This window comes from Schistocerca americana, chromosome 3, assembly GCF_021461395.2.
Source record: "Schistocerca americana isolate TAMUIC-IGC-003095 chromosome 3, iqSchAmer2.1, whole genome shotgun sequence".
In the NCBI taxonomy this organism is placed as follows: domain Eukaryota; kingdom Metazoa; phylum Arthropoda; class Insecta; order Orthoptera; family Acrididae; genus Schistocerca; species Schistocerca americana.
Genome location: NC_060121.1, coordinates 414,734,056 through 414,758,724, shown reverse-complemented (window position 1 = coordinate 414,758,724; position 24,669 = coordinate 414,734,056). Strand labels below are relative to the sequence as shown.

The following is a 24,669-nucleotide window of genomic DNA, read 5'->3' as shown; positions in this document are numbered from 1 at the left end:
TGGACTCCGCAAACAGAGATCTTGCGAAATTCAGCTCACTCTGTTTCTCCATGAGATCCAGTGTGCCATAAACAATGGCACTCAGGTTAATGCCGTGGTCCTTGACCACAAGGAGCCATGTCATACAGTTCTGCACTGTCGTTTAATGAAACCAAGTGTCATGCCAGATTTGTGACTGGATTCAACATTTCCTTGCAGAGAGAATTCAAAACGTCACTCTTAATGGAGCAAAACTGACAGATGTAAAGATAATTTCAGTAGTACCCAGAGGAAACGTGATACAGCCGTCACTGTTTACAATATGTATAAACTAGCCACATGCCCCAGCTTCATATGGGTAGCTCAAAGTATCTATGGCTGAATGACTTGTCTGGCATAGTTATAATTTTGCTTACAGGCCACTGTATAGAGTTATGATTAAAATTCAAAGAACAATGTTAGGTAACTGAATATCATCACTCTCATTTAACTTAAACAATTTAAGTTGTGTGTGCCAAGAAAGTTCTCTGGAGGCACAAATGTTAGCTGTTTCATATTTAACTGGCATTTGTGGTGACATCTTGTAGCAAATGTGGGTGTTGTGAGCTACCACACCAGCCAGCCCACTCAATTGCAGTATCAGTTTTGCGTGAGCTACATTTTGTCTGTGACCATTCCTTGCATTTCCCTTCACTCTCCTTAAACATTAATTCTGTATCAAAAAATCTGTCCTTATCGGCTTAATATCTGATACCTCTTGCATCACAGGTCGTTTAGGAGTAAATAGTGGCTTGTACCAGCCTCCAAGTAGCAGTAGCTCACACCGAGCTGTCCCTGCAGTTGGGTGGCCTTAAACCTATCTCCTGTGCCAAGAATCCTACCTTCTGAATCAGTCGGTCCGTTAATGAATACCATATCAAAATCCCAACAGTAGTTCCTAAAATTAGCCTTCTCATACAGACAGAAGAATGTGATAGGGGTCTTTAATTTATGTTTTGTGTGGATGATTCCAGTGAGTTCTGCTAGATGGCAATGGCATCATTTTCACAGCCAGTTGCATGAAATAACTATAGATTATATACACAAACCTTCCTCAGGAATCAGTCTACCACACACCACCATTCACAAATGGAACGGGGAATGTGGGATCAGATAGTGGTAGCAGAAGTACTGTCTGCCACACACCATCAGGTAACTAACGGGGTACAGTTGTAGATGTTGATAAAAAAAGTGCAAGCTTAAGAGAAAAATAGAAATATACCCAAAATTTTGTTACAAAATTAAGATGTCAAGCCAAGTGGTCATTCTGGTGATCTAAAATCAGCTGCCATACCCGATTATTTTGATGTCATTGATGAACAGCGTGAGTTGACAAAATATTTGATCAGGTGAACATCCACAACTGAGGACCATGTTTATAGAAAAAAAACCACTGAAGTGGATATTTATTCTGTAAAAAGAGCAAGTTAAATTTTACAAGTTTGCTATTTGTGGAATGCATGTTGACTTCTACAGAGAAGATTTTTAATCTCCAAAAAGATCATAATATGCAAACATAAAACATATTTATAATTCTACAACAGGCTGATGTGAGAAATACAGACCTGTAACTGCACATATTTCTGCAATGATCCTTCCTGAAAGCTCAAATGATCCCATCTCTGATCATTTGTAATACTTTGTTGCTCCACTCACCTATAGGAAAGTGTGGCTGGAAGCCAAGTAAGTTCTTTTGAATTAACGGTATACAATCATATGGGTATCCTACCCAAGATCCACTCTGCAGAGTGATTTTAAATGATTTTATAAATTACAGTCTTCCACAGTGAAACTACTTCAGGAGATGAGATTCACATTTTCAGCTTTTTTCATACACCATTTAAGTGTCATTATGATCACTAAGTGGCTGTATATATGATTTTAACCATTTTAGTGACTATATCAGGCCAAATTTTTTCATGTTCTTCATCAGATCAACAAGCAAAAATTTGCTTGTGAATTCTCCGAGCACTTCTTTCATTGCTGTCCTAAAATCCGTTTTGACTTTGTTCAGTTTCTGTTTGTCAACAAAGCTTTTATCTTAATTTAAATCTTTGACACAGCTCCATCACTTTTTCTAACAACTTCCTAACATCGCTGTCAATTATTGGAGAGTCTTTTGCATGCCTCTGGGCATTGCTCGGCACACATATTTCTCAAGTATACTGTATAATATTCAAGAATTTTATCTATTGATGCTCCATATTGCATTCCTTGGAGATGAGTATTTGATGTTGACTGCTCACATAATTTGGAACATGTTTCCTGTCACACTACTGAAGAAGAAATATCTTATTACTTTTCTTAACATCACTTCTTAAGCCACTGATACTATCTCAACATCCCTTTAAATCATTAATGCAATAACCACCTTGTTGTTGCTGTTGTGGTCTTCAGTCCTGAGACTGGTTTGATGCAGCTCTCCATGCTACTCTATCCTGTGCAAGCTTCTTCATCTCCCAGTACCTACTGAAACCTACATCCTTCTGAATCTGCTTAGGGTATTCATCTCTTGGTCTCCCTCTACGATTTTTACCCTCCACACTGCCCTCCAATAATAAATTGGTGATCCATTGATGCCTCAGAAAATGTCCTACCAACCGATCCTTCTTCTAGTCAAGTTGTGCCACAAACTTCTGTTCTCCCCAATCCTATTCAATACTTCCTCATTAGTTACGTGATCTACCCATCTAATCTTCAGCATTCTTCTATAGCACCACATTTCAAAAGCTTCTATTCTCTTCTTGTCCAAACGATTTATCGTCCATGTTTCACTTCCATACACGTCTACACTCCATACAAATACTTTCAGAAATGACTTCCTGACACTTAAATCTATACAAGATGTTAACAAATTTCTCTTCTTCAGAAATGTTTTCCTTGCCATTGCCAGTCTACAGTTTATATACTTCGACCATCATCAGTTATTTTGCTTCCCAAATAGAAAAACTCCTTTATTACTTTAAGTGTCTCATTTCCTAATCTAATTCCCTCAGCATCACCTGACTTCATTCGACTACATTCCATTATCCTCGTTTTGCTTTTGTTGATGTTCATCTTATATCCTCCATTCAAGACACTATCCATTCCATTCAATTGCTCTTCCAAGTCCTTTGCTGTCTCTGACAGAATTACAAAGTCATCGGCGAACCTCAAAGTTTTTATTTCTTCTCCATGGATTTTAATACCTACTCCAAATTTTTCTTTTGTTTCCTTCACTGCTTGCTCAATATACAGATTGAATAACATTGGGGAGAGACTACAACCCTGTCTCACTCCGTTCCCAACCACTGCCTCCCTTTCATGTCCCTCGACTTTTATAACTGCCATCTGGTTTCTGTACAAATTGTAAATAGCCTTTCGCTCCCTGTATTTTACTCCTGCCACCTTCATAATTTGAAAGAGAGTATTCCAGTCAACATTGTCAAAAGCTTTCTCTAAGTCTACAAATGCTAGAAACGTAGGTTTGCCCTTCCTTAATCTAGCTTCTAAGGTAAGTCGTAGGGTCAGTATTGCCTCACGTGTTCCAACATTTCTATGGTATCCATACTGATCTTCCCCGAGGTCGGCTTCTACCAGTTTTTCCATTCATCTGTAAAGAATTCACGTTAGTGTTTTGCAGCTGTGACTTATTAAACTGATAGTTCAGTAATTTTCACATCTGTCAACACCTGCTTTCTTTGGGATTGGAATTATTATATTCTTTTTGAAGTCTGAGGGTATTTTGCCTGTCTCATACATCTTGCTCACCAGATGGTAGAGTTTTGTCAGGACTGGCTCTCCCAAGGCCGTCAGTAGTTCCAATGGAATGTTGTCTACTTGGTTCAACTCAGGTCTTTCAGTGCTCTATCAAACTCTTCACGCAGTATCTTATCTCCCATTTCATCTTCATCTACATCCTCTTCCATTTCCATAATATTCTCCTCAAGTACATTGCCCTTGTATAGACCCTCTATATACTCCTTCCACCTTTCTGCTTTCCCCTCTTTGCTTAGAACTGGGTTTCCATCTGAGCTCTTGATGTTCATACAAGTGGTTCTCTTATCTCCAAAGGTCTCTTTAATTTTCCTGTAGGCAGTATCTGTCTTACTCCTAGTCAGATAAGCCTCTACATCCTTACATTTGTCCTCTAGCCATCCCTGCTTAGCCATTTTGGACTTCCTGTCGATCTCATTTTTGAGACGTTTGTATTCCTTTTTGCCTGCTTCATTTACTGCATTTTTATATTTTCTTCTTTCATCAATTAAATTCAATATTTCTTCTGTTACCCAAGGATTTCTACTAGCCCTCGTCTTTTTTACCTACTTGATCCTCTGCTGCCTTCACTACATCATCCCTCAAAGCTACCCATTCTTCTTCTACTGTATTTCTTTCCCCCATTCCTGTCAATTGTTCTCTTATGCTGTCCCTGAAACTCTGTACAACCTCTGGTTTAGTCAGTTTATCCAGGTCCAATCTCCTTAAATTCCCACCTTTTTGCAGTTTATTCAGTTTTAATGTACAGGTCATAACCAATAGATTGTGGTCAGAGTCCACATCTGTCCCTGGAATTGTCTTACAATTTAAAACCTGGTTCCTAAATCTCTGTCTTACCATTATATAATCTGTCTGAAACCTGTCAGTATCTCCAGGCTTCTTCCATGTATACAGCCTTCTTTTATGATTCTTGAACCAAGTATTAGCAATGATTAAGTTGTGCTCTGTGCAAAATTCTACCAGGTGGCTTCCTCTTTCATTTCTTAGCCCCAATCCATATTCACCTACTATGTTTCCTTCTCTCCCTTTTCCTACTACTGAATTCCAGTCACCCATGACCATTAAATTTTCATCATCCTTCACTATCTGAATGATTTCTTTTATTTAGTCACCACCTTATGGTCTCTAAATAAATGTTATTTAAATCCCAGTCTGGTAAAAGTTTTTCAATTTGACACCACTTTGGTGACTTGCATGTCAGTTTCATGGTCAATTTTTGGCCATTACTTTGTTATACATTGTCATCCCCATATACTGTGGAGCCCAATCATGTAATTTCAATTTGTGTGTGGGAAACATAAAATTATTTTTATTTCCTGTGCTGTATGTGTGGTTAAAATGATATTCCTCAAATAGTTTTTGCCAGTTGTGTAGGAAGATAATAATTTCATAAATGTATATGGAGGGTACAGTTAGGATTTGCAGTTGTCGAAATGATGGGCGAAAAGATTCTGTTTTCTGTACAGTAGACATGTATCTGATTTTTTTTTCTGGAGTTTCAGTATACGAGATAACTTGAACTTCCCCAGAAAATTGTACCATACCTAATGACTGATTCAAAATAACTATGGTATGCTATTTTTCGCGTACTCATGTTGGTAGAATTTGCAAGTATCTGTTGCAAATGCAAAACTGCGTAGTTTATTTGATAGGGAGTCAATATGTGTGTTCCAGTTCAAGTTCTTGTCCACATTTAGTCCTAGGAATTTGACAGTGTCAGCTTCTTCCGTAAATTTATTATTTGATTGTTTTTTAAGCTCTGCACATTTTGAGTGTTTGGTTTGGAAATATAACATATGGGTTTTTAGAATGTTCAGTTTCAACCCATTTAGCTGGAATGAATTTTCTAGGGTATCCAGTGTGCTCACAATGAAGTTTGGATTTTTTTTTTTTTTTTGCATCACCATTTTCAATTAAAACAAAAGTATCATCTGCAAACAGAACTGATGGGGAACTGATATTTGTGGATAAGTCATTTACATAGAGTAGTAACAAGACTGACCCCAAAATGGAGCCTTGAGGCACACCTTGTTATACAGTACTTCACTTCGAAAAATAATTCACCACATTTGAAGTGATGGTTACCCTGTGTTTTCTGTTCTGCAGGTACAGTGTAAGCCATTTGAGAGCATTAGCCTTAATCCCATATTTATCTAATTTGTAGATAAGCAGGGTATGGTTCACAGAGTTGAAGGTTTTACTAAGATCACAGAAAATACCAGCAACTTTACTCCTCTGGTCTAGTGCTTTGCATATCTTTTCAATAAAGTTATTTACTGTATCCATCGTGTTTTTCCTGGTTGGAATCCAAATTGATTATTGATTATTTATAATAATATCATTTTTACAATAAAATTTTGTACCTGGTTTGCAGCTACTTTCTCAAACACTTTCGATAAGATTGGAAGAATAGAAATAGGATGATGGTTTCCCATCGCTTCCCTCAACCCTTTCTTGAACAGAGGTCTGATTTCAGCATACTTCAGCACATCAGGAAAGCATCCCTGTTCAAAAGATTGATTAATTATTTTAGTTAGTGGAGGTAAAATTATGTGGTACACTGCTTTAATCACTTTAGTCGGTATCCCATCCTCCCAACTGAGTTTTTATTTTTTAATGATAATATAATATTTCCACATGTTTTATTGGGATCTTTTTTAAAATCTGTGAGACACTCAGCTCCTTTCTGGAGTCCAAAGGGGTTTACTTAACTCTGACACTCTACTATATCAATATCTGACTTTGCCACATTTATGAAGAATTCATTTAAACCCTCAGATATTTGAGCTGGGTTTACAATAAGGCTATCATTTACTTTAATCCTAGATATTTCATTTCTATTTATTCTAACACCTAACTCTGATTTGACAACAGACTACACTGCTTTTGTTTTATTTTATGTTGTGAAATGAACTTATTGTTTGCCATTTGTTTGGGTGCTTTTACAACTTTTTTGAAGGTAGCTTTATAACATCTAACTTATTCAGCAAAATACCTGTTTTTATTATATTTCAGCTCATTATGTAGTTACCTCTGCCTAGCACTAGAAATTTTTATACTCTGTGTTATCCATTTACCTTTACCTGTGATTTTGTTACATGTGATTCCAAGTGGAAAAGCTTCTTTAAACACCCCACGAAAACTGCTCAAAAATTTGTCGAAGTTACTACTTCTTGAAATGCAGCTGTCATAAGACCATTCAACCTCTCTTAACTTACTTCTAAATACAGTTAAATTTTTTTCAATGAAGTTCTTTTTCATAGAGCTTCTGTTACGTGGAATATTTTTGTTAATTTTTGGTAGTTGAATGAATAATGCAGAGTGGTCAGAGATTCCTAGATCTAAGCAAAATTTATGGACATCTTCAAATACATAGCCGGTTAGGATATTATCCATACAGGTGGCTGATTGTGCATTTTCTCTAGTGGCTTGTTTAAAGTTTACTTTGAAGCCAAAACTTTTTACTATATGTCAGCGAATTTGGACGCATCATTGATTTCAGCTAGAATATTAATGTTGAAGGTCAGCAGCTATTAAAACCTTTTTTTTCCTTTTTCTTTGTTTAGATTTTAAAGGAGCCACTGAAATTTGGCCCAAAAAGCTTCAATTGCAGCTTTGTCTGGTACTCCGTAAATAGAAACTACTATGATATTTACGTCACTTAACTTGATACAGCAGCTCTCAAAAATACTATCTTCATTCAAATGTTTAAAATCATTTCTTATTACGTATTTTGTATCAGAATGAGTAAGTATGCTAGAGCCTTCAAATGATTTCTCACGTCTACAAAAGCTGTTTGCTGCTTCAAAATTTTCGATGTTGTTAAGAATTTTAATATTATCACATGTAAGCCAATGTTGATTGAGGAAAATAACTTCGATCTTTTTACACTCTGAAAGAATAATTTGTAATTCGTTGATTTTATGACATTTGTTTTGAAATTCAGCACTTAGAGCATTTATATTCCAGTGTATTATGTAGAAACATTCTTTCTTATTTATGGTTTCAAGCAGTATATTCTTTCTTGGGCACCATTTTGGTCTTGCCATTTTAGTTACCAGACACTGTTTCTCATCCCCATCATTCCTTATGTTTCCCTCATTATTCAGAATTCTACAAGTATCAGCGAACATTTTACTAAGAATTTTTGTTCCTAATCTGTTTAAATGAAGACCATCTTTACCCAGGCTTTCATTGCTTAAGAACTTATTTGGATTCACTACACAACTCATGATTCTATTTGTTCTCTTTTGTGCAGTAAAGATCTTTTTGCCTAAAGGTGATTACCCCAAAAAATTATACCATATGACATGATGGAGTGAAAATAGTCAAAATAAGCTGCTTTGAACTTGTCATCAATTATAATGCCCTGAAACTTTTGAGATGTCACACTATAATATATTTTGACTGTCACAGTATAATTTAATTGCTTCATTTTCTTGTAGTGATGCATGAAATTGAATATGTTTTGATTTCTCAATATTTAGTGTTAATCCCTTAGACTTAAACCAGTGTCAGACATCTACAAGTACAGCATTACATTTATTTACTAGTTCACTGATTCATTGACTTTCAAGCATAATAGTAGTGCCATCAGCAAAAAAATGTAAATTTGCTCTCGGTGTCTGTACAGAATGGGAGATCACAGACAAAGGTAAGAAACAGTAAAGGCCTCAAAATGGATCCTTGTGGCACTCCACACTTTAATGTGCTCCAGTGAGATGAGACAGGACATCCATCAAATCCATTTAGTATCACCTTCTGCTTCCTATTGTGTAGATTCAATCCATCTACCAGTACTAACATTCAAACCATAAAAATTGGGCTTCCTTAAGAGCATGTAGTGGTCAACACGGTCAAAGGCCTTTGACAAGTCACAGAAAATTCGAACGAAAGAAATTTCATTTGTGTGAGAGAAAATAGCCTTCTCTGTTGATCTGTATTTTTTGGAAGCCAAATTGATTTTTGTTGGGGATGTTGTGAATTGTGAGATGCTCTACAATTCTTTTTTTGCTTTACTTTCTCTAATATTTTTGAGAAGCAAGTTAACAGAGATATTGGATGATAGTTGGTTAAATTAGTTTTGTCACCATTCTTAAAAAGTGGTTTCACAACAGCAATATTTAATCTCTCTGGGACAATACCTTGCTGCAAATATTCATTAGAAATGTGGCACAGGAGTTGCTTTACAACTTTCAATAAAATGTTGTCAATGTCTGTGGAATTTTATTTTTTAAGGATTTGATTATATTTCTGATTTCGCTAGTAGTGACTGGAGCCATACATATTGGGTCATATATGTTGTGGCCAGCCCTTTGTAATAAATGAATGCTTACCACCAACCTGATCTGTTTTTTTTAGACATTCTCTCTTTATGACATTCCAAATGGTTTTAATTTTTTTAGTGTTATCAGTTCCAGATTTAATATATAAGCCTTTGGATTTGTCTATCACCCTTTTAAAAACTTTACAGTTCAGTTTATAATATCTTTTAAGGGTATTATTTGACAATCTTAAAGAGGCATATGATTCCCTCTTAGTCCTGCGGGAAATTTTAACTCCTTCTGTAATCCATGGTTCACAAGAAGAAACCTCAGTGTTCTTCCTGACAGTTCTTTTTGGAAAAGACATTTCAAACAGGGAGATAAATTCACTTACAAAAATGTTAACTTTATTATTTACATCACTTATCCTATAAACTGGGTCCCAAACTATTTGTGATAGATGGTAATTGAAGTTGGAAAGAGTTTCAATGTTTGTACATCTAAAGAACTGGGAGGTGTGGGAGACTTTGCTGCACAAACTGATGTTATTAACCTCAAGTAGTTGGCCATCATGATCCATGATCAGAAAGGCTGTTTATGAGTCGGCTTATACTTGCATTGTTGATTCTTATCTTGTCAATGACAATACTGTCTATCAAACTTTTGCAATTTTCTGTAACTCTAGTGGGGAAGTTAAACACAGCAGCCAAGTTGTAAGAATTCATTAAATATACAGGTCAGTCATACTGTTACTATCACTTACAAATTTGACATCAAAGTTCCCAAGAACTATTAAATTTTCGGATTTGGATAAAAGTGTTCCCAAAAACATTTCTAGCTTATTCAGAAAAATACAAAATTTCCTTGCTGGAGCTCTGCAAACTGTAAGCACTGTAACTGACAGGTTCTTTGCAGTTATTTCAATCCGACAGACTTAAAAATGTTGATCTGAAAAATGTGTGTTTAAACCTAAAGGTTTATAAATAATATTGTTGTCAATATAAATTACAGCATCACCTTTCTCTCTGCTTGATCTACAATAATAAGTAGCTAAATTATACCCCTCAAGTTGCAGCTCTCCAGTTCCATTTGTCATATGATGCTCAGTAAGACATAAACATGTGCATGATTAATAAAATCCATATCACCTAAATTTACAGATAGAAAGTCTAGTTTATTTTTGAGACCTCTGATATTTTGATGAAAAATAATAAGGTTGTTAGAGCTACCTTCACTGTCCTGTTGAGAGTTCCTTTGTATGTTCACACTATATCTCACTTTTTCACTTAGAATTGAATTTTCCCTACTGTGACCTATGTCACAGCCAGCGGTTTGTCCACTCAATGATATCTCTGTGGTTGTGAGGATTCCAGCCATAAAAAATCACGACTTCCCTTTGGCACTCATCTTACTCTTGTTGAGGCTTGTGGTGCAGTTTTTTCACTTCCGTATACAGCAGCAGAAACACTTCCAAGATCTATAGGTTCTTTGGATGAAGCATCAGATGACATTGATGTTTCTGTGGGTGAAGTATGTGATGAATTTAATAATAATAATAGTGATAATAATAATAATAATAATAATAATTATTATTATTATTATTGTTGCTATATTGTTGTTGTTAGCCCATGAAAAAGGCTTTACCTTGTGTAGAGGAAGCAAGATATTATCTCTAAATTTAGCAATGATAGCTGAGATTCACATATTTGGGTGTTGCCTGCATTCTTATTTTTTTCCTTGATAGACTGACATGGAGTACCTTCTGCAGCACAAGGGGTAACTTTTCTAACAGGGCAGGTTTAAAGAGTTTTTAGTACTTCAGTTCAGTTCCACAGTTTTCTTATAATTGATGTAATGTTTTTGCATAGTTTGAACTTCCCAGTGCTGTTTAGGTGTAGCCCATGGTTAGTGTAGTCACCTCTTTGCAAAAATGGATTGACATCAATTACCTTCACATTAGCAAACCTTGATGATATATTCATTACATATCTGTTAAAATTATTCACTGTGTGGTTGATTTCTGGTACATCATAACAGTAAGGAATGGTAGACACTAATAAGTTTGTGTGATCAAGTTTTGAGATCACCTTTACTAAATCATGGAAAAAGTTGATTTTATTACGACTGTGATTCACTCCTGCAAAAATAATAACTGCATTGTCATGTTTCAAATCCCTAGTTTGTTCAAATGCTCCTCCCACTACATTCCCAAGGCAGGCATTTGGTTCACACTCCTCTAAGGAGAAGTTTATTAATTTCAGTACTTCCTCTCAAATTTACCAATATTGAGAGTAGCATAAGATAACTTGAGAATTAACAACTATGAATAAGATGTGACACACTTTTCGTAATTAAATTTACATTTATGGCTAAAGTTCAGTAAATCATGAGTGACATGATGACTTACATCACTTGTGAAGTTGACAGAATTTTAGTTAAAATGGTTTGGCATGCATACATTTCCAAAACTAATAGCCTAACAAGTTATACATTTCCTCAGATGACAATTCTACTGGTTCTACTAAAGAAGTGAGTTTGCACAGATGAAAAATCTCAGGTTTACCACAAAAGCAAGAGACTTTTGATGCTTTGAATATGATGCACAGAATGACTGGAAATGCTGATGAAGTTGACTTGGCCTCATCATAAAGTGTAAAAAATACTATGAGTGGGAACTCAGACAGGGGTTGTAGGACCAGCACAGTCAGTATTATGGGATGCTATTTTAGCTGCAGATGCCAGTTGAGCAGGAGTTGCTAGTCTTCAAATTTATGTTGATCATTTTTGCTGGCTGTTCAATCTGCTGTTCCTGCTGCTTTTTCTGCAATACCAGTTCTTGTTGTACAATCTCTAATTATTGCTGATTTTCTTGCTTCTACTGTTGTAAAATTTTTACCTTCAGTGGATCCATAATGATGCAAACATTAAGTTCAGATATCCTCATTGCCAATGTTCTATCCTTAATGTGGTTTATTCTATAACATCAATAACAATATACAGACCACAATACACAATCCATAGATCAGCACTCCAGAGTCAAGTAGCAAGCAAGTCTGTAGTCTAAACAATGACCATGGTGATCGCTGATAATATTTGTAATCAGTGGTATTCACAATCATGACACAGGGCAGAAGAAGCAAAGTCTTCACAGAGATGCAATAACTCTCAGTATAATACAAAAAGGAGTTATCCAGTCCAGTAAAAGAATTTACAAGAAGCTCCCACTGGATATAAAAAAGGGTATTCAAGAAACCATAAACCATAATGTATATAATTTAAATGAATTTTTAGAGCTATAAGTTCTGTATGAGATTGGTTATATTATAAATGTTATAATTTGTATTCTATTGTATGTAATATTGTATATCTTATATGTATACTGTCTGCAGTACTGCATTTTTCTTGAAACTTTGAATTAAAATTGTAGGTATACTTTGTATGTGTATGTTTGCAGTATTGTTTCTTTTTCTTCTCCTTTTGAACATATAATAATGTATTCTTTGTCTCAGCCTACATTACCATACAACAATTGTACTGAATAGGACAAATAAGATAGTCAATAATAACAGCAGTTTAGCCAGCACAATGCTGAATGGTTAAAAGTGAATAAAATGTGAGGTCCGCATGTTGAACTTAAGATGTTCGATTACAAGAGTTGTTGTCCGTGTCAAGCTTGGTCACCAATCTCACAGTCTGCATACCGGAACTACCAGTGCTGCTGTCTCTATTGCTTCACGATTGCTGAAGCTGCTATCTCTTGATATTAGCAAAAAAAAAAAAGGCTAACTTTGGCTTCCTTTGAGCTTTAAAGTTTTTCTCATTGTCTTGACCTGCTGATGGGACTGCTAGCATAATCTATATACTTTCACCCAATACTGTCATGTAGCATAATCTGAAGCAATGCCGCTGAAATCCAAATAGAGTTTATTGCTTATCATCAGTGCTTCATTCTTAAAAAAGATGTTTCAGTACTGTGACCTTCGAGGAGATGTTTTTGAAATGTAAACTTCTCAAAACGTTATTCTAATGCTTTTCTAAACATTTTCAAAATTTGAAAACAACATTTTTTTACATAGCATCAACCACAGTGAAAGTTCTATCATACCACTTGTCAAAGTCTGTGGTGCTGATTTTTCTCTTGTCAGAGGTACCAGTACAGTATATCAGTGCGTATCATCACAAATCAAGCACTGCTTATATGTATGCAGTAAGAATATTATGCAAAGCTATTAATCAAAGCTCTTAAGGAAGCTCCTTCAAGGACCCTGGATTCACTCAAATGCTGTTACATTACTCTTTCATTGTATGTGGGGTAATATTAACAGTGAATTCAGGATGAATTGTGAAATTGATGTCCATAATATTACAAGGAACAATAATGTCCAAATTGAATATGCATCCCTATCTAGGCTTCAGAGATTGTGAGATTTAAAGTGTATGATTCACAAAAAATAAAAATGTAATAGTGCCTGGATGAACTTTTAGCTAAATCAGTGGATGTATGCTCACTTACAACTCTCTGTAGATGAGCCATTACAGATAATTTCTTTTAGACTCTGTCAGTATAACAGGTTCCCCTTTGTAATCTCAGGTGCCTCCACAACATTCCAAATGTTTCTGGAACAAGTAACACAACATGAGGTTCAGCGTGCTAATTATCTTGATAATGTTATTATGACAGGAATGAACCAACAATATCATTTGAATGTTTTATTCTGGTGTAAAGTCTTTAACAGATTACTGTACTAGCTGACGTCAGGCAGAAAATTGTAAGTGTCACAAAATTCTAAACTAAAATAGAAGAGCATCTTATTGGCCAGTCCTAAATTAATCAGAACATTTTAACTTTCTGGAGTAAATTTCAGACTGAACTATTATTCGTATCAGATGTATTTAAGTAATTCCCATAACTATCAATGTGAGTAAATTAACAGACGTTATAATCCGTTGTTTGTATAATTTACAGAAGTAGCCCAAGCTAGTTGATTTGTCTTGACTTGTTCAGCATATTTGAAGGCTCTATTCCATGATGGGTTTTGGAACACAATGTATGAATAAATCAGTGAATGAATAGTTGAATGAGTGATCTAATGCATATTTTATTAATATTTTTTTAGCGGGAGATGTTATTGCTGTTGGCTCCCAGAATGGCAGCATCTACCTGTTCAGAGTGAGCCGAGATGGATTCTCCTACAAGAAGTCAAACAAGATCCGGGGAGCGCAGCCACTTATTCAAATGGACTGGAGCACAGATGGCAACTTCCTGCAGACTGTGACTGCTGATTACGACCTAACTTTCTGTAAGTCCTTGTTTTCAGAAAGTCAGCTACTTTTATGTGTGGCCCATTTCCAATTCCAGGAAAGAACTCTTCACCTTGAACCTCTTCTTCAGTTGTTATAAATAGCATTTTATGATCTTCCAGTTATTTGCTTCTGTTTTAATTTAGTGCAACATAGGGATACAGAAAAATGGAACACAAAAGCTCCCTGATGGCAATGTGGATAGTATCAGTAACTTATTCTCCTGTGTTTGTAGTGCTAACAAGATCTGACAGTTGGTTTCATGGAGCTGAAACAGTTTCTTTGAAATTACTCACACATATCATAATCTCATGAGTTATTAGGATAGGTTCATATTGTTCTATCTGGTAATGGCAATAGAAATGTCCTAGGTGTAGTACTTTTTATTAAATGCTTCTACAGTTAACGCATGTGCCATTGAACCCACTGAGTCAGTGGAACTCACTTCATCTGCTTTGGGAAAACTTGCCAACTGCAGATTGTGGCACACTCTGGAACAAATGATGCCTGTCATCTGGGCACCAAAGTCATACTTACATTATTCCAGCAACTGGCAGAGAAAGTTGAGAAGACCAGCCTGGCATACAGAGTTTCCACAAAGCTCACAATTTGCAGATTTGTCCAAAGAACTGATTGTGACCTTGGTGCCCTGGTTCCCACTGGAAGGACTGAACCAAAGACTGAAAGTTCTGTGAGAAACTTGTCTGTGACATGCTGCATTTGTGCCATAGTGTTGAAAACTGTAGGGTCAGGTGTGCACTCATATCAGAAACCATTACCTAGGTAGCTGACTGTGTATGGGGTGCAATTGAGGGGTTTTTAGTTTATGTGACTCTCCATTGAGTCAGATAATGCCAGCTGTAAGAGATCTAGAAGTGTAAGATCCAAAATAATGCTACCCACAGGTGGTAGTGTTAAAATCATAGTAGTTAGCTGCTGAAGCATTTGCAACAAAATGTCAGAGTTTGAAGAACTACTGAAAATCAGTGAAGCTCACGTAATGCTGGGAACAGGAACCTGGTTGAAACCTGAAATTGATAGCTGTGAGATTTTTGGGGGAAATAAAAGTATATGTCAGAATGATAGGTTAATGGGAAATGTTTGTAGAGTATTTGTCATAGTAGACTCAAACCCACCAAGATAGAAATTGAGGCTGTATGTGATTTTCTTTTGGCTAGACCCACCATCAGGGATGGGCATAAAATGGGAACTGGATCCTTCTATTACCCACCAGATTAATCCCTGATGTAACCAAAAACTTTAGAGAAAACATCAGTTCACCTGTACATAAGTTGCCCCATCATTTTGTAATCATCAATAGAGACTTTAATCATCTATTCGGAAGATTATAGTTTTATTAGTAGTGTGCATGACAAGATATCCTGTGAAACATAACTAAATGTTGCCTCTGAAAACTTACTAGAACAGATAGTTCATATGCTCATTCATGATTTAAATATATTAGATTTAATGGCAACAAATAGACCTGACCTCTTTGAGGATGACCACATTAAAACTGATATTAGTGACTTAACCATGCACTGGATAGATGGGAATCCAGTAGAACAGTCCATAATAGGAGAGACCCTCCATTATAGTCACTGTAAAGAAACTTTTAAAGAAGCAGAGACTACTGCATAACTGGTGTAAAACAAAGCATAGGGCTATAGATAGAGATGCTGAATGAAACATATTTGTCTATCAAAAGAGCAATGAGTGAAGCCTTTGATCTTTCTCAATACTTACAGAAATCCCGTTCATATGTAATAGCTGTTAGTGGCACCAAAGTTAGTGCCTAGTCACTTACGAGTGTGGCGGGAACTGAAACTGAGGAAAGCAAGGGTAAAGCTCAAATGCTTAACTCCTTTTTTGGATGTACCTTTACAAATGAAAACCCGTGAGAACTGCCCCAATTTAAGCCTTGTACCACCGAAAAGATTAGTGATATAAGTGTTAATGTCAGTGGTTTTGAGAAACAGATGAAATTGTTAAAACTGAACAAAGCTCCAGGGCCCAATGGGATCCCTATCAGATTCTATAGTGAATTTGTAGCTTAGTTAGCCCCTGTTATAATAAAAATCTTTCATAGATCCCTCAACCAAAAAACTACATCCAGCAGCTGGAATAATGCACATGTCACAGTCATTTACAAGGGTAGTAGAAGTGATCCACAAAACTACCATCCAATATCATTGACATGAATCTTAGTACAGTCATCAAGTGAAATTAGTAACTGGATTGAGGATTTTTTGGTCATCATCAGATGTCGAAGTAATGTTGGGTGTGTTGCAGGGAAGAGTGTTTGAACCCTTTCCTTCTCATGTTGGAGATTAATGACCTTGTGAAAAATAAAGAACCTCAGACTTCTTGCCCTCTGTCTAATCTGCAGCACTTCACCTTCCGCACCCTCCACCATACTATCCTTCCCCCTCCCCTCCCCAGCCTCCTCCTTACCCCCACCCTGTTGCCACCGCCATCATGCACCGGTGCTGCTGCTTGCAGTGTGGTTTCAGTTGCCTGAGACTGCAGTCGTGCGTGAGAGTTGCGTTTGCGTGACTCTGTGTGACTCTGTGTGTGTGTGTGTGTGTGTGTGTGTGTGTGTGTGTGTGTGTGTGTGTGTGTGTGTGTGTGTGTATTGTCAATGAAGGCCTAACTGGCCGAAAGCTATAATTGTGAGAGTCTTTTTGTTGTGCCTATCTGCGGCTCAGTATCTCCGCTATTTGGTGAGTAGCAACTTCCCTTCTCATAATATTGTTATATTCCATCCTGGATTTTCCATTGTTTGAGGTTGCTATTAACACAGTCTGCCAGGTCATTAACATGCAACATGAACAACACATGTCCCAACAAATTTCCTTGCAGCATGCCTGAAGTTACTTCTACTTCAGTCAATGACTCTCCATCCAAGGTAGCATGCTGCATCCTTCTTTCCAAGAATCCCTTGAATGGCTCATAAATTTTGATTAGTACCCCATATATTTGTACTTTTGTTAATGAGAATTGGTGTGATACTGGGTCAGAAGCTTTCTGTAAGTCAAGATATACTGCATCCACTTAACCACATTGATTCACAGCTCTTAGGATGTCATATGAGGAAACCCTTAGTTACATTTTGCATGCCCACTGTTATTGGAATTCATGCTGGTTGGTATGGAAGAGGTTATTCTGTTACGGATACCTCTTTATGTTTGAGCTCAGAATACATTCTAAAACTTAACAAGTCTTCCAATCATTAGGCATGGATTTTTTATTCGAGGGATCCACAGTATATTATTGTTAAAACTGGAGCTAACTCAACTGCAATTTCTGTGTAGAAACTGATAGATTCCCTCTGGCACTGGACCTGTGTTTAAATGTACTGGTTTTAGATGTTTCTTAGTGCCACTGATGCTAATATCTGTATCACTCATCTCTGCAGTGATATGAGAATTAAATTGGGGCAGTAGCTCTAAGCTTTCCTTTGTAAAGGAACATTCAAAAATGGAATTCATCACTTCTGATTTTATGTTGCTACCCTCACTTTCACTTTCTGTGCCATACATGAGTGTCTAGGCATTAAGTTGGTACCACTAACAGCCTCTACAAACAATCAGAATTTCTTCGAGTTTTGTAAGAGATTTTTCAATAAGACTCTGCTGTGATAGTCTCTGAAGGCTTCATGTACTGCTCTTTTGACAGCTACACGTTTCATTCAACATCTCTCTACCTATAGTCCTCTGCTTTAATTTTGGCCTACTGTGCAGTAGTCACTCTTTCTTTAGAAGTTCCTTCACAGTGACTGAATATGATGGAAGATCCCAATTTATTGCGATCAGCTTATCAGGTATTGATCCATTTTTTTACTGATGGGGACATTATTGGAACAAGTATGGGTAACACACACTATCACTCACTAAAGTTCCTCTAGCCAGACATTGAAAGTGGGTTATTTGTGCACAGAGTATAAATCACAGATTGGACATGTATCACAATATTGCCCAAAGCAGCTTAATAGAAAATATTGGCACAACTCTGAAATAATAAGGAATCAAAGATGACAATATTAATGGAAAAGTAAGCATAATATTATAATTTTCTCATGCAGAAACATAGTTGTGTATTTTTGTCATTCACAATCCATTGTAGTACTAACAAATTCTCATGTTTGTGACTCTAAATGCTCAGAACATTCCAACGCATTAATTTACAATGCTTCCTCAAACTAAAATAGTACTTATGAATATAATAGAGGGAAACATTTCACGTGGGAAAACTATATCTAAAAACAAAGATGATGTAACTTACCAAACGAAAGCGTTGATACGTTGATAGGAACAATAACAAACACAAACACACACACACACACACACACACACACACACACACACACACACAAAATTCGAACTTTCACAACCCATGGATGCTTCATCAGAAAAGAGGGAAGGAGGGGGAAAGACGAAAGGATGTGGGTTTTAAGGGAGAGAGTAAGGAGTCATTCCAATCCTGGGAACGGAAAGACTTACATTAGGGGGAGAAAAGGACAGGTATACACACACACACACACACACACACACACAGAGATATATATATATATATATATATATATATATATATATATATATATATATATATATATAATAGAGGGAAACATTCCACGTGGGAAAAATATATCTAAAAAGAAAGATGATGAAACTTACCAAACAAAAGCGCTGGCAGGTCGATAGACACACAAACAAACACAAACATACACACAAAATTCTAGCTTTCGCAACCAATGGTTGCCTCGTCAGGAAAGAGGGAAGGAGAAGGAAAGACAAAAGGATATGGGTTTTAAGGGAGAGGGTAAGGAGTCATTCCAATCCCGGGAGCGGAAAGACTTACCTTAGGGGGAAAAAAGGACAGGTATACACTCGCACACACACACACATATGGATATGTGTGTGTGTGCGAGTGTATACCTGTCCTTTTTTCCCCCTAAGGTAAGTCTTTCCGCTCCCGGGATTGGAATGACTCCTTACCCTCTCCCTTAAAACCCATATCCTTTTGTCTTTCCTTCTCCTTCCCTCTTTCCTGACGAGGCAACCATTGGTTGCGAAAGCTAGAATTTTGTGTGTATGTTTGTGTTTGTTTGTGTGTCTATCGACCTGCCAGCACTTTTGTTTGGTAAGTTTCATCATCTTTCTTTTTATATATATATATATATATAAAATGGAAGGAAACATTCCACGTGGGAAAAATTATATATAAAAACAAAGATGAGGTGACTTACCGAACAAAAGCGCTGGCAGGTCGATAGACACACAAACAAACACAAACATACACACAAACATAAACAAACACAAACATACACACAAAATTCAAGCTTTCGCAACAAACTGTTGCCTCATCAGGAAAGAGGGAAGGAGAGGGAAACACGAAAGGAAGTGGGTTTTAAGGGAGAGGGTAAGGAGTCATTCCAATCCCGGGAGCAGAAAGACTTACCTTAGGGGGAAAAAAGGACAGGTATACACTCGCACACACGCACATATCCATCCACACATACAGACACAAGCCTTGTGTATGTTTGTGTTTGTTTGTGTGTCTATCGACCTGCCAGCGCTTTTGTTCGGTAAGTCACCTCATCTTTGTTTTTATATATCCATCCGCACATATACAGACACAGGCAGACATATGTAAAGACAAAGAGGTTGGGCAATGTACCAACGCTTTCGTTTGGTAAGTTACATCCTATATGACATCTCTGCCCAACCTCTTTGTCTTTACATATGTCTGCCTGTGTCTGTATATGTGCAGATGGATATGTGTGTGTGTGTGTGTGTGTGTGTGTGTGTGTGTGTGTGTGTGTGTGTGTGTGTGTGTGTGTGTGCAAGTATATACCTGTCCTTTTTTCTCCCTAAGGTAAGTCTTTCCGCTACCGGGATTGGAATGACTCCTTACCCTCTCCCTTAAAACCCACATGCTTTCATCTTTCCCTCTCCTTCCCTCTTTCCTGATGAAGCAACCGTGGGTTGCGAAAACTTGAATTTTGTGTATGTGTTTGTGTTTGTTATTGTTTCTATCAACATACCAACACTTTCATTTGGTACGTTACATCATCTTTGTTTTTTGATATAAAATAGTACTTAGTTACACAGACTTGTTTTTACATGCAATTAAATAACTGCATATACAGAGCATTTTCTAATGCATTAGTTACCAGCTGAAGCATAGTCTGCCACCATCCTATCTGCCACCATCCTTAGCTATGAATGAACCTATGTGATCATTCCATTTTGTATTCATACAAAGTGTTACATATTGATACTTCTATGACTTGACTAATATCGTTATGAACTATAATACATAGCTACACAGTAATGCAGAATATCAGTATCATGTGATGGAGAAAAAGTACAAAAATCCACTACCAAATGTTCTGAACTTGCCTTCCAGTATAAATATTCTCATTATTATACACTGAAGTGCCAAAGAAACTGGTGTAGGCATCCTTATTCAAACAAAGGGATACACAAACAGGGAGAACATGACGCTGCAGTCGGCAACGTCCATAAAAGACAACAAATGCCTGGCACAGTTAGATTGGTTACTGCTGTTACAATGGCATGTTATCAACATTTATGTGGTGTTAGTCAGTGCATGAGCGATGGGACACAGCATCTCTGAGGTAGTGATGAAGTGGGGATTTTCCATATGACCATTTCACGAGTATACCATGAATATCAGGAACCCAGCAAAACATCAAATCTCTGACATCACTGCAGATGGGAAAAGACCCTGCAAGAATGGGACCAATGACAATGGAAGAGGATTGTTCAACTTGACAGAAATGCAACACTTCTGCAAATTGCTGCATATTTCAAGGCTGGGACATCAACAAGTGTCAGTGTGCAAACCATTCAGTGAAACATCATTGATATGGGCTTTCAGATCCAAGGAGCCGCTCATGTGCTCTTGATGACTACACAACATAAAGCATCATGCCTTGCCTGGGCCCATCAACAATGACATTGGACTGTTGATGATTGGAAACATATTGCCTGGTCAGATGAGTCTCATTTCAAATTGTATCGAGTGGATGGACATGTGCAGGTAGGGAGACAACCTCATGAATCCATGGACCCTGCATGTCAGCAGCGGACTGTTCAAGCTGGTGGTGGCTGTGTAATGGTGTTGAGTGTGTGCAGTTGGAGTGATATGGAATCCCTGATACATATAGATACGAGACAGGCAACATGTACATAAGCATCCTGTCTCATCACCTGCATCAATTCATGTCCACTGTGCATTCCAATGGACTTGGGCAATTGCAACATCCCACATGTCCAGAATTGCTACTTTGTGCCTCCAGCAACACTCTTCTGAGTTTAAACACTTCTACTGGCCACCAAACTACCCAGACATGAACATTATTGAGTATATCTGTGATGCCTTGCAACACGCTGTACAGAAAAGATCTCCAAGTCCTTGTATGCTTACAGATTTATGGATAGCCCTGCAGGATTCATGGTAACAGTTCCCTCCGCACTATTTCAGACATTAGTCAAGTCCATGCCCCGTTGTGTTGTGGCACACCTGCATGCTCAGGGGGTCCCTACATGATATTAAGCAGGTGTACCAGTTTCTTTGGCTCTTCAGTGTATATTATAGGTAATATGCTGGTATTATTCTCTTCTTGCCTGAATAACTGATCGAAGGTGTTACAAGAACATTGCTGACTCAAACTATGAGGGGCCAGAGACCTTGGTGTCCACAAGTTTTTATACCTTTCACTCCTTTTCTCTAAAACAAAGTTTTTCCTTAGGAAACAACTTGCACTTACGGAACTTCATGACCACATAGTGCTTTCAGGTTCCTTCTCTACAGACTTAACATGTTGTAGGTACATTAGCATAGCAGCAGATCTGTAAAATGCATATTCATTGATCATGTCTTACAGTTTTCACTGTTTTATTCCATATGAAACAAATTTGAAAGTTTGCTAGAATAAAATGTCTTTTTCTCTAAGGGGATGTGAAAAGTTTGACACCAGAGAAGAGTGCTGTTGCCATGAAAGATGTGAAGTGGTACACTCATAATTCCACTGTCGGTTTCCTGGTTGCAGGTAAGCTCACTTCAAATGAGAGCTCTTTTTCTTCCACTTGAGCTTTTTTAATATTTTAAAATATAAGTAATAAGTGGAATCTTTTTTTGGGAAGTCTAAAACCTGTACCAATAATTAATGAACTATCATAGTTACATATTTATGTTAACAGATTAGCACTTACATGAAAGATGAAATCATTTGCTATAAGATCTGTATTTAGAATAGTTGCTCCAAAACTGGGGGGATATGTGTGATGAGATTTATAGCAGTTATGACTTTAAAAATAAAATGGACAAATGATCTGAAGGTTCCACACAAACTTCATTGTGTGTCCATAAAATAATTTGATAGGTAAAAGAATTTACTCACTAAGCAGTAGCAAGAGGAAATGCACATAAAATTTAAGGAAATGCACAAGCTTTCAGAGCCAGTGGCAGGAGGACTGAAGGAGAAGGAAGAGGGATGAAAGAAAAGGAATGGTTTAGTTTAGGAAATGAGAGAGTTATGGAAAGTTTTTTCCAAGCTGTGGAAAGTTTTTCCATAACTCTTCCCTTTCCCTAAACCTCCAGTCATTTCACTTCATTCCTCTTCCTGCTCCTTCAGCCATTTTGCCAGAAGGAGCAAATGGCTTCAAAAGTTTGCATATTTCCTTAACTTTCTTGGGTGTTTTCTCCTGGCACTGCTTGATGAGTAGATCTTCTATCTATCTATATTATATTTTCAAAAATAGATTAGTTTCATTGATTTAGTTATGTATACATAGTACAACCAAAGGTTTTGATGAGTGAGTTTGTGAGTATGTGACATAAATGCCATAGGTTTTGACAATGTTAACTTAGAATCTTAAATATTTTTATGCTGCCAAGGGACCATAGACTTTGGTATTTAACATAAATTTCAATTTGATACATCTACCCATTTCTGAAAAAAGGGGTCATAACAGACTGACTGACAGATGGACAACAAAGTGATCCTGTAAGGGTTCCATTTTTAAAAACTGAGGTACAGAACCTTAAAAGTGAACTTAGTAATGCTGACTGCAGTGGCGCATCCTTCAACTTGGTAGTTTTTAATCACTTAAAGGTTTTTGCTTTATAGCATAGGTTTATCACAAGTAAAACTGTATACCTGAATATTTTAAGCCAACTTTAATGGTGTAGCAGATTTGTTAATGCAAGTGTATGTCTTGTCTCATGGCAGGTGCATTATCACTGAACTAACAGAGCACATGTTATTAATTTTTATTAAGTTCCAGTTCCCTATTATCACAGCAGACTCTTCCTTATATGTGTATCAAAAAGAAAATGCACTTGTGAAAACTATAAATTATGAGACAGAATTGCTACCCACAACTTTCCTTCAAAAGACAAAATTTTTAGTATTGCCAATAGACACATAAAAAAAGAAACATGAAACAATCCAACTTTCTGAAATTATCTGTGCCTTCTGCAAGGAGGAAACAGAGATAGTTAGCAGAAGGTTAAAAAGAAAATGGTAGGTAACTCAGATACCTAGGTGACAGGTTGTAAAACCAAGGGGGACAAAGATGAAGAGAGATGACGATGATGATGTTTGGTTTGTGGGGCACTCAACTGTGCAGTTATCAGCCCCCATACAAAGTCCCAACCTTTGCTCAGTCCAATCTCGCCACTTTCATGAATGATGATGAAATGATTAGGAGAACACCCAGTCATCTCGAGGCAGGTGAAAATCCTTGACCCTGCTGGGAATCGAACCTGGGACCCCGTGCTCATGAAGTGAGAACGCGACCGCGAGACCACGAGCTGCAGACATGAAAAGAGAGGCAACAGAGAGAGCAAGGAAATACATTAGTAAGCACTCTACCAGCTTCAGTCCTGAGATGAGGATGACACAGAGAGAAGCAACAATAAATTAAGTGAAACAGAAATCAAATAAACAATATAGTTCAGACCAAACAGGAAAAGGAGATAAGGGAAAACAGTGAAAGAGAGGGGATGGAGAGTGAAATGGACAGTCAAAAAGCAGTAAAGTAAACAGTAAGACATGATATAACATATAAATAACAAAGAAATAAAAAATAATGAAAAAAGTGATAATAATCTAATAAGAGAGGGTTGCAATAGTGTGTTAATGGAGGGTACGACCAGGAGGAGGATGTCAAGATATGCTATATGACCAGTTCCAATACCAGGAGTTGAGGGAACTTGTATTGATTGTACAGAGCCAGATAACCGATGTGGTGCAGCAGAAACTCAGGCTTTAGTCTTGCTGTAGAGTAAGTTCAGC

The 24,669-nt window shown here is 37.0% G+C and overlaps 1 protein-coding gene across 1 annotated transcript in view; it reads left to right on the top strand.

Annotated features, from left to right (window-relative positions):
• The window catches only part of LOC124606784 (echinoderm microtubule-associated protein-like CG42247), a 340,411-nt gene that overhangs the window by 286,802 nt on the left and 28,940 nt on the right, over positions 1 to 24,669 (top strand). The window contains exons 14-15 of the mRNA XM_047138847.1: positions 14,156 to 14,338; positions 22,324 to 22,419. Of these exons, the coding sequence (XP_046994803.1) occupies positions 14,156 to 14,338; positions 22,324 to 22,419 (279 nt within the window). The remainder of the gene's footprint in view (positions 1 to 14,155; positions 14,339 to 22,323; positions 22,420 to 24,669) is intronic.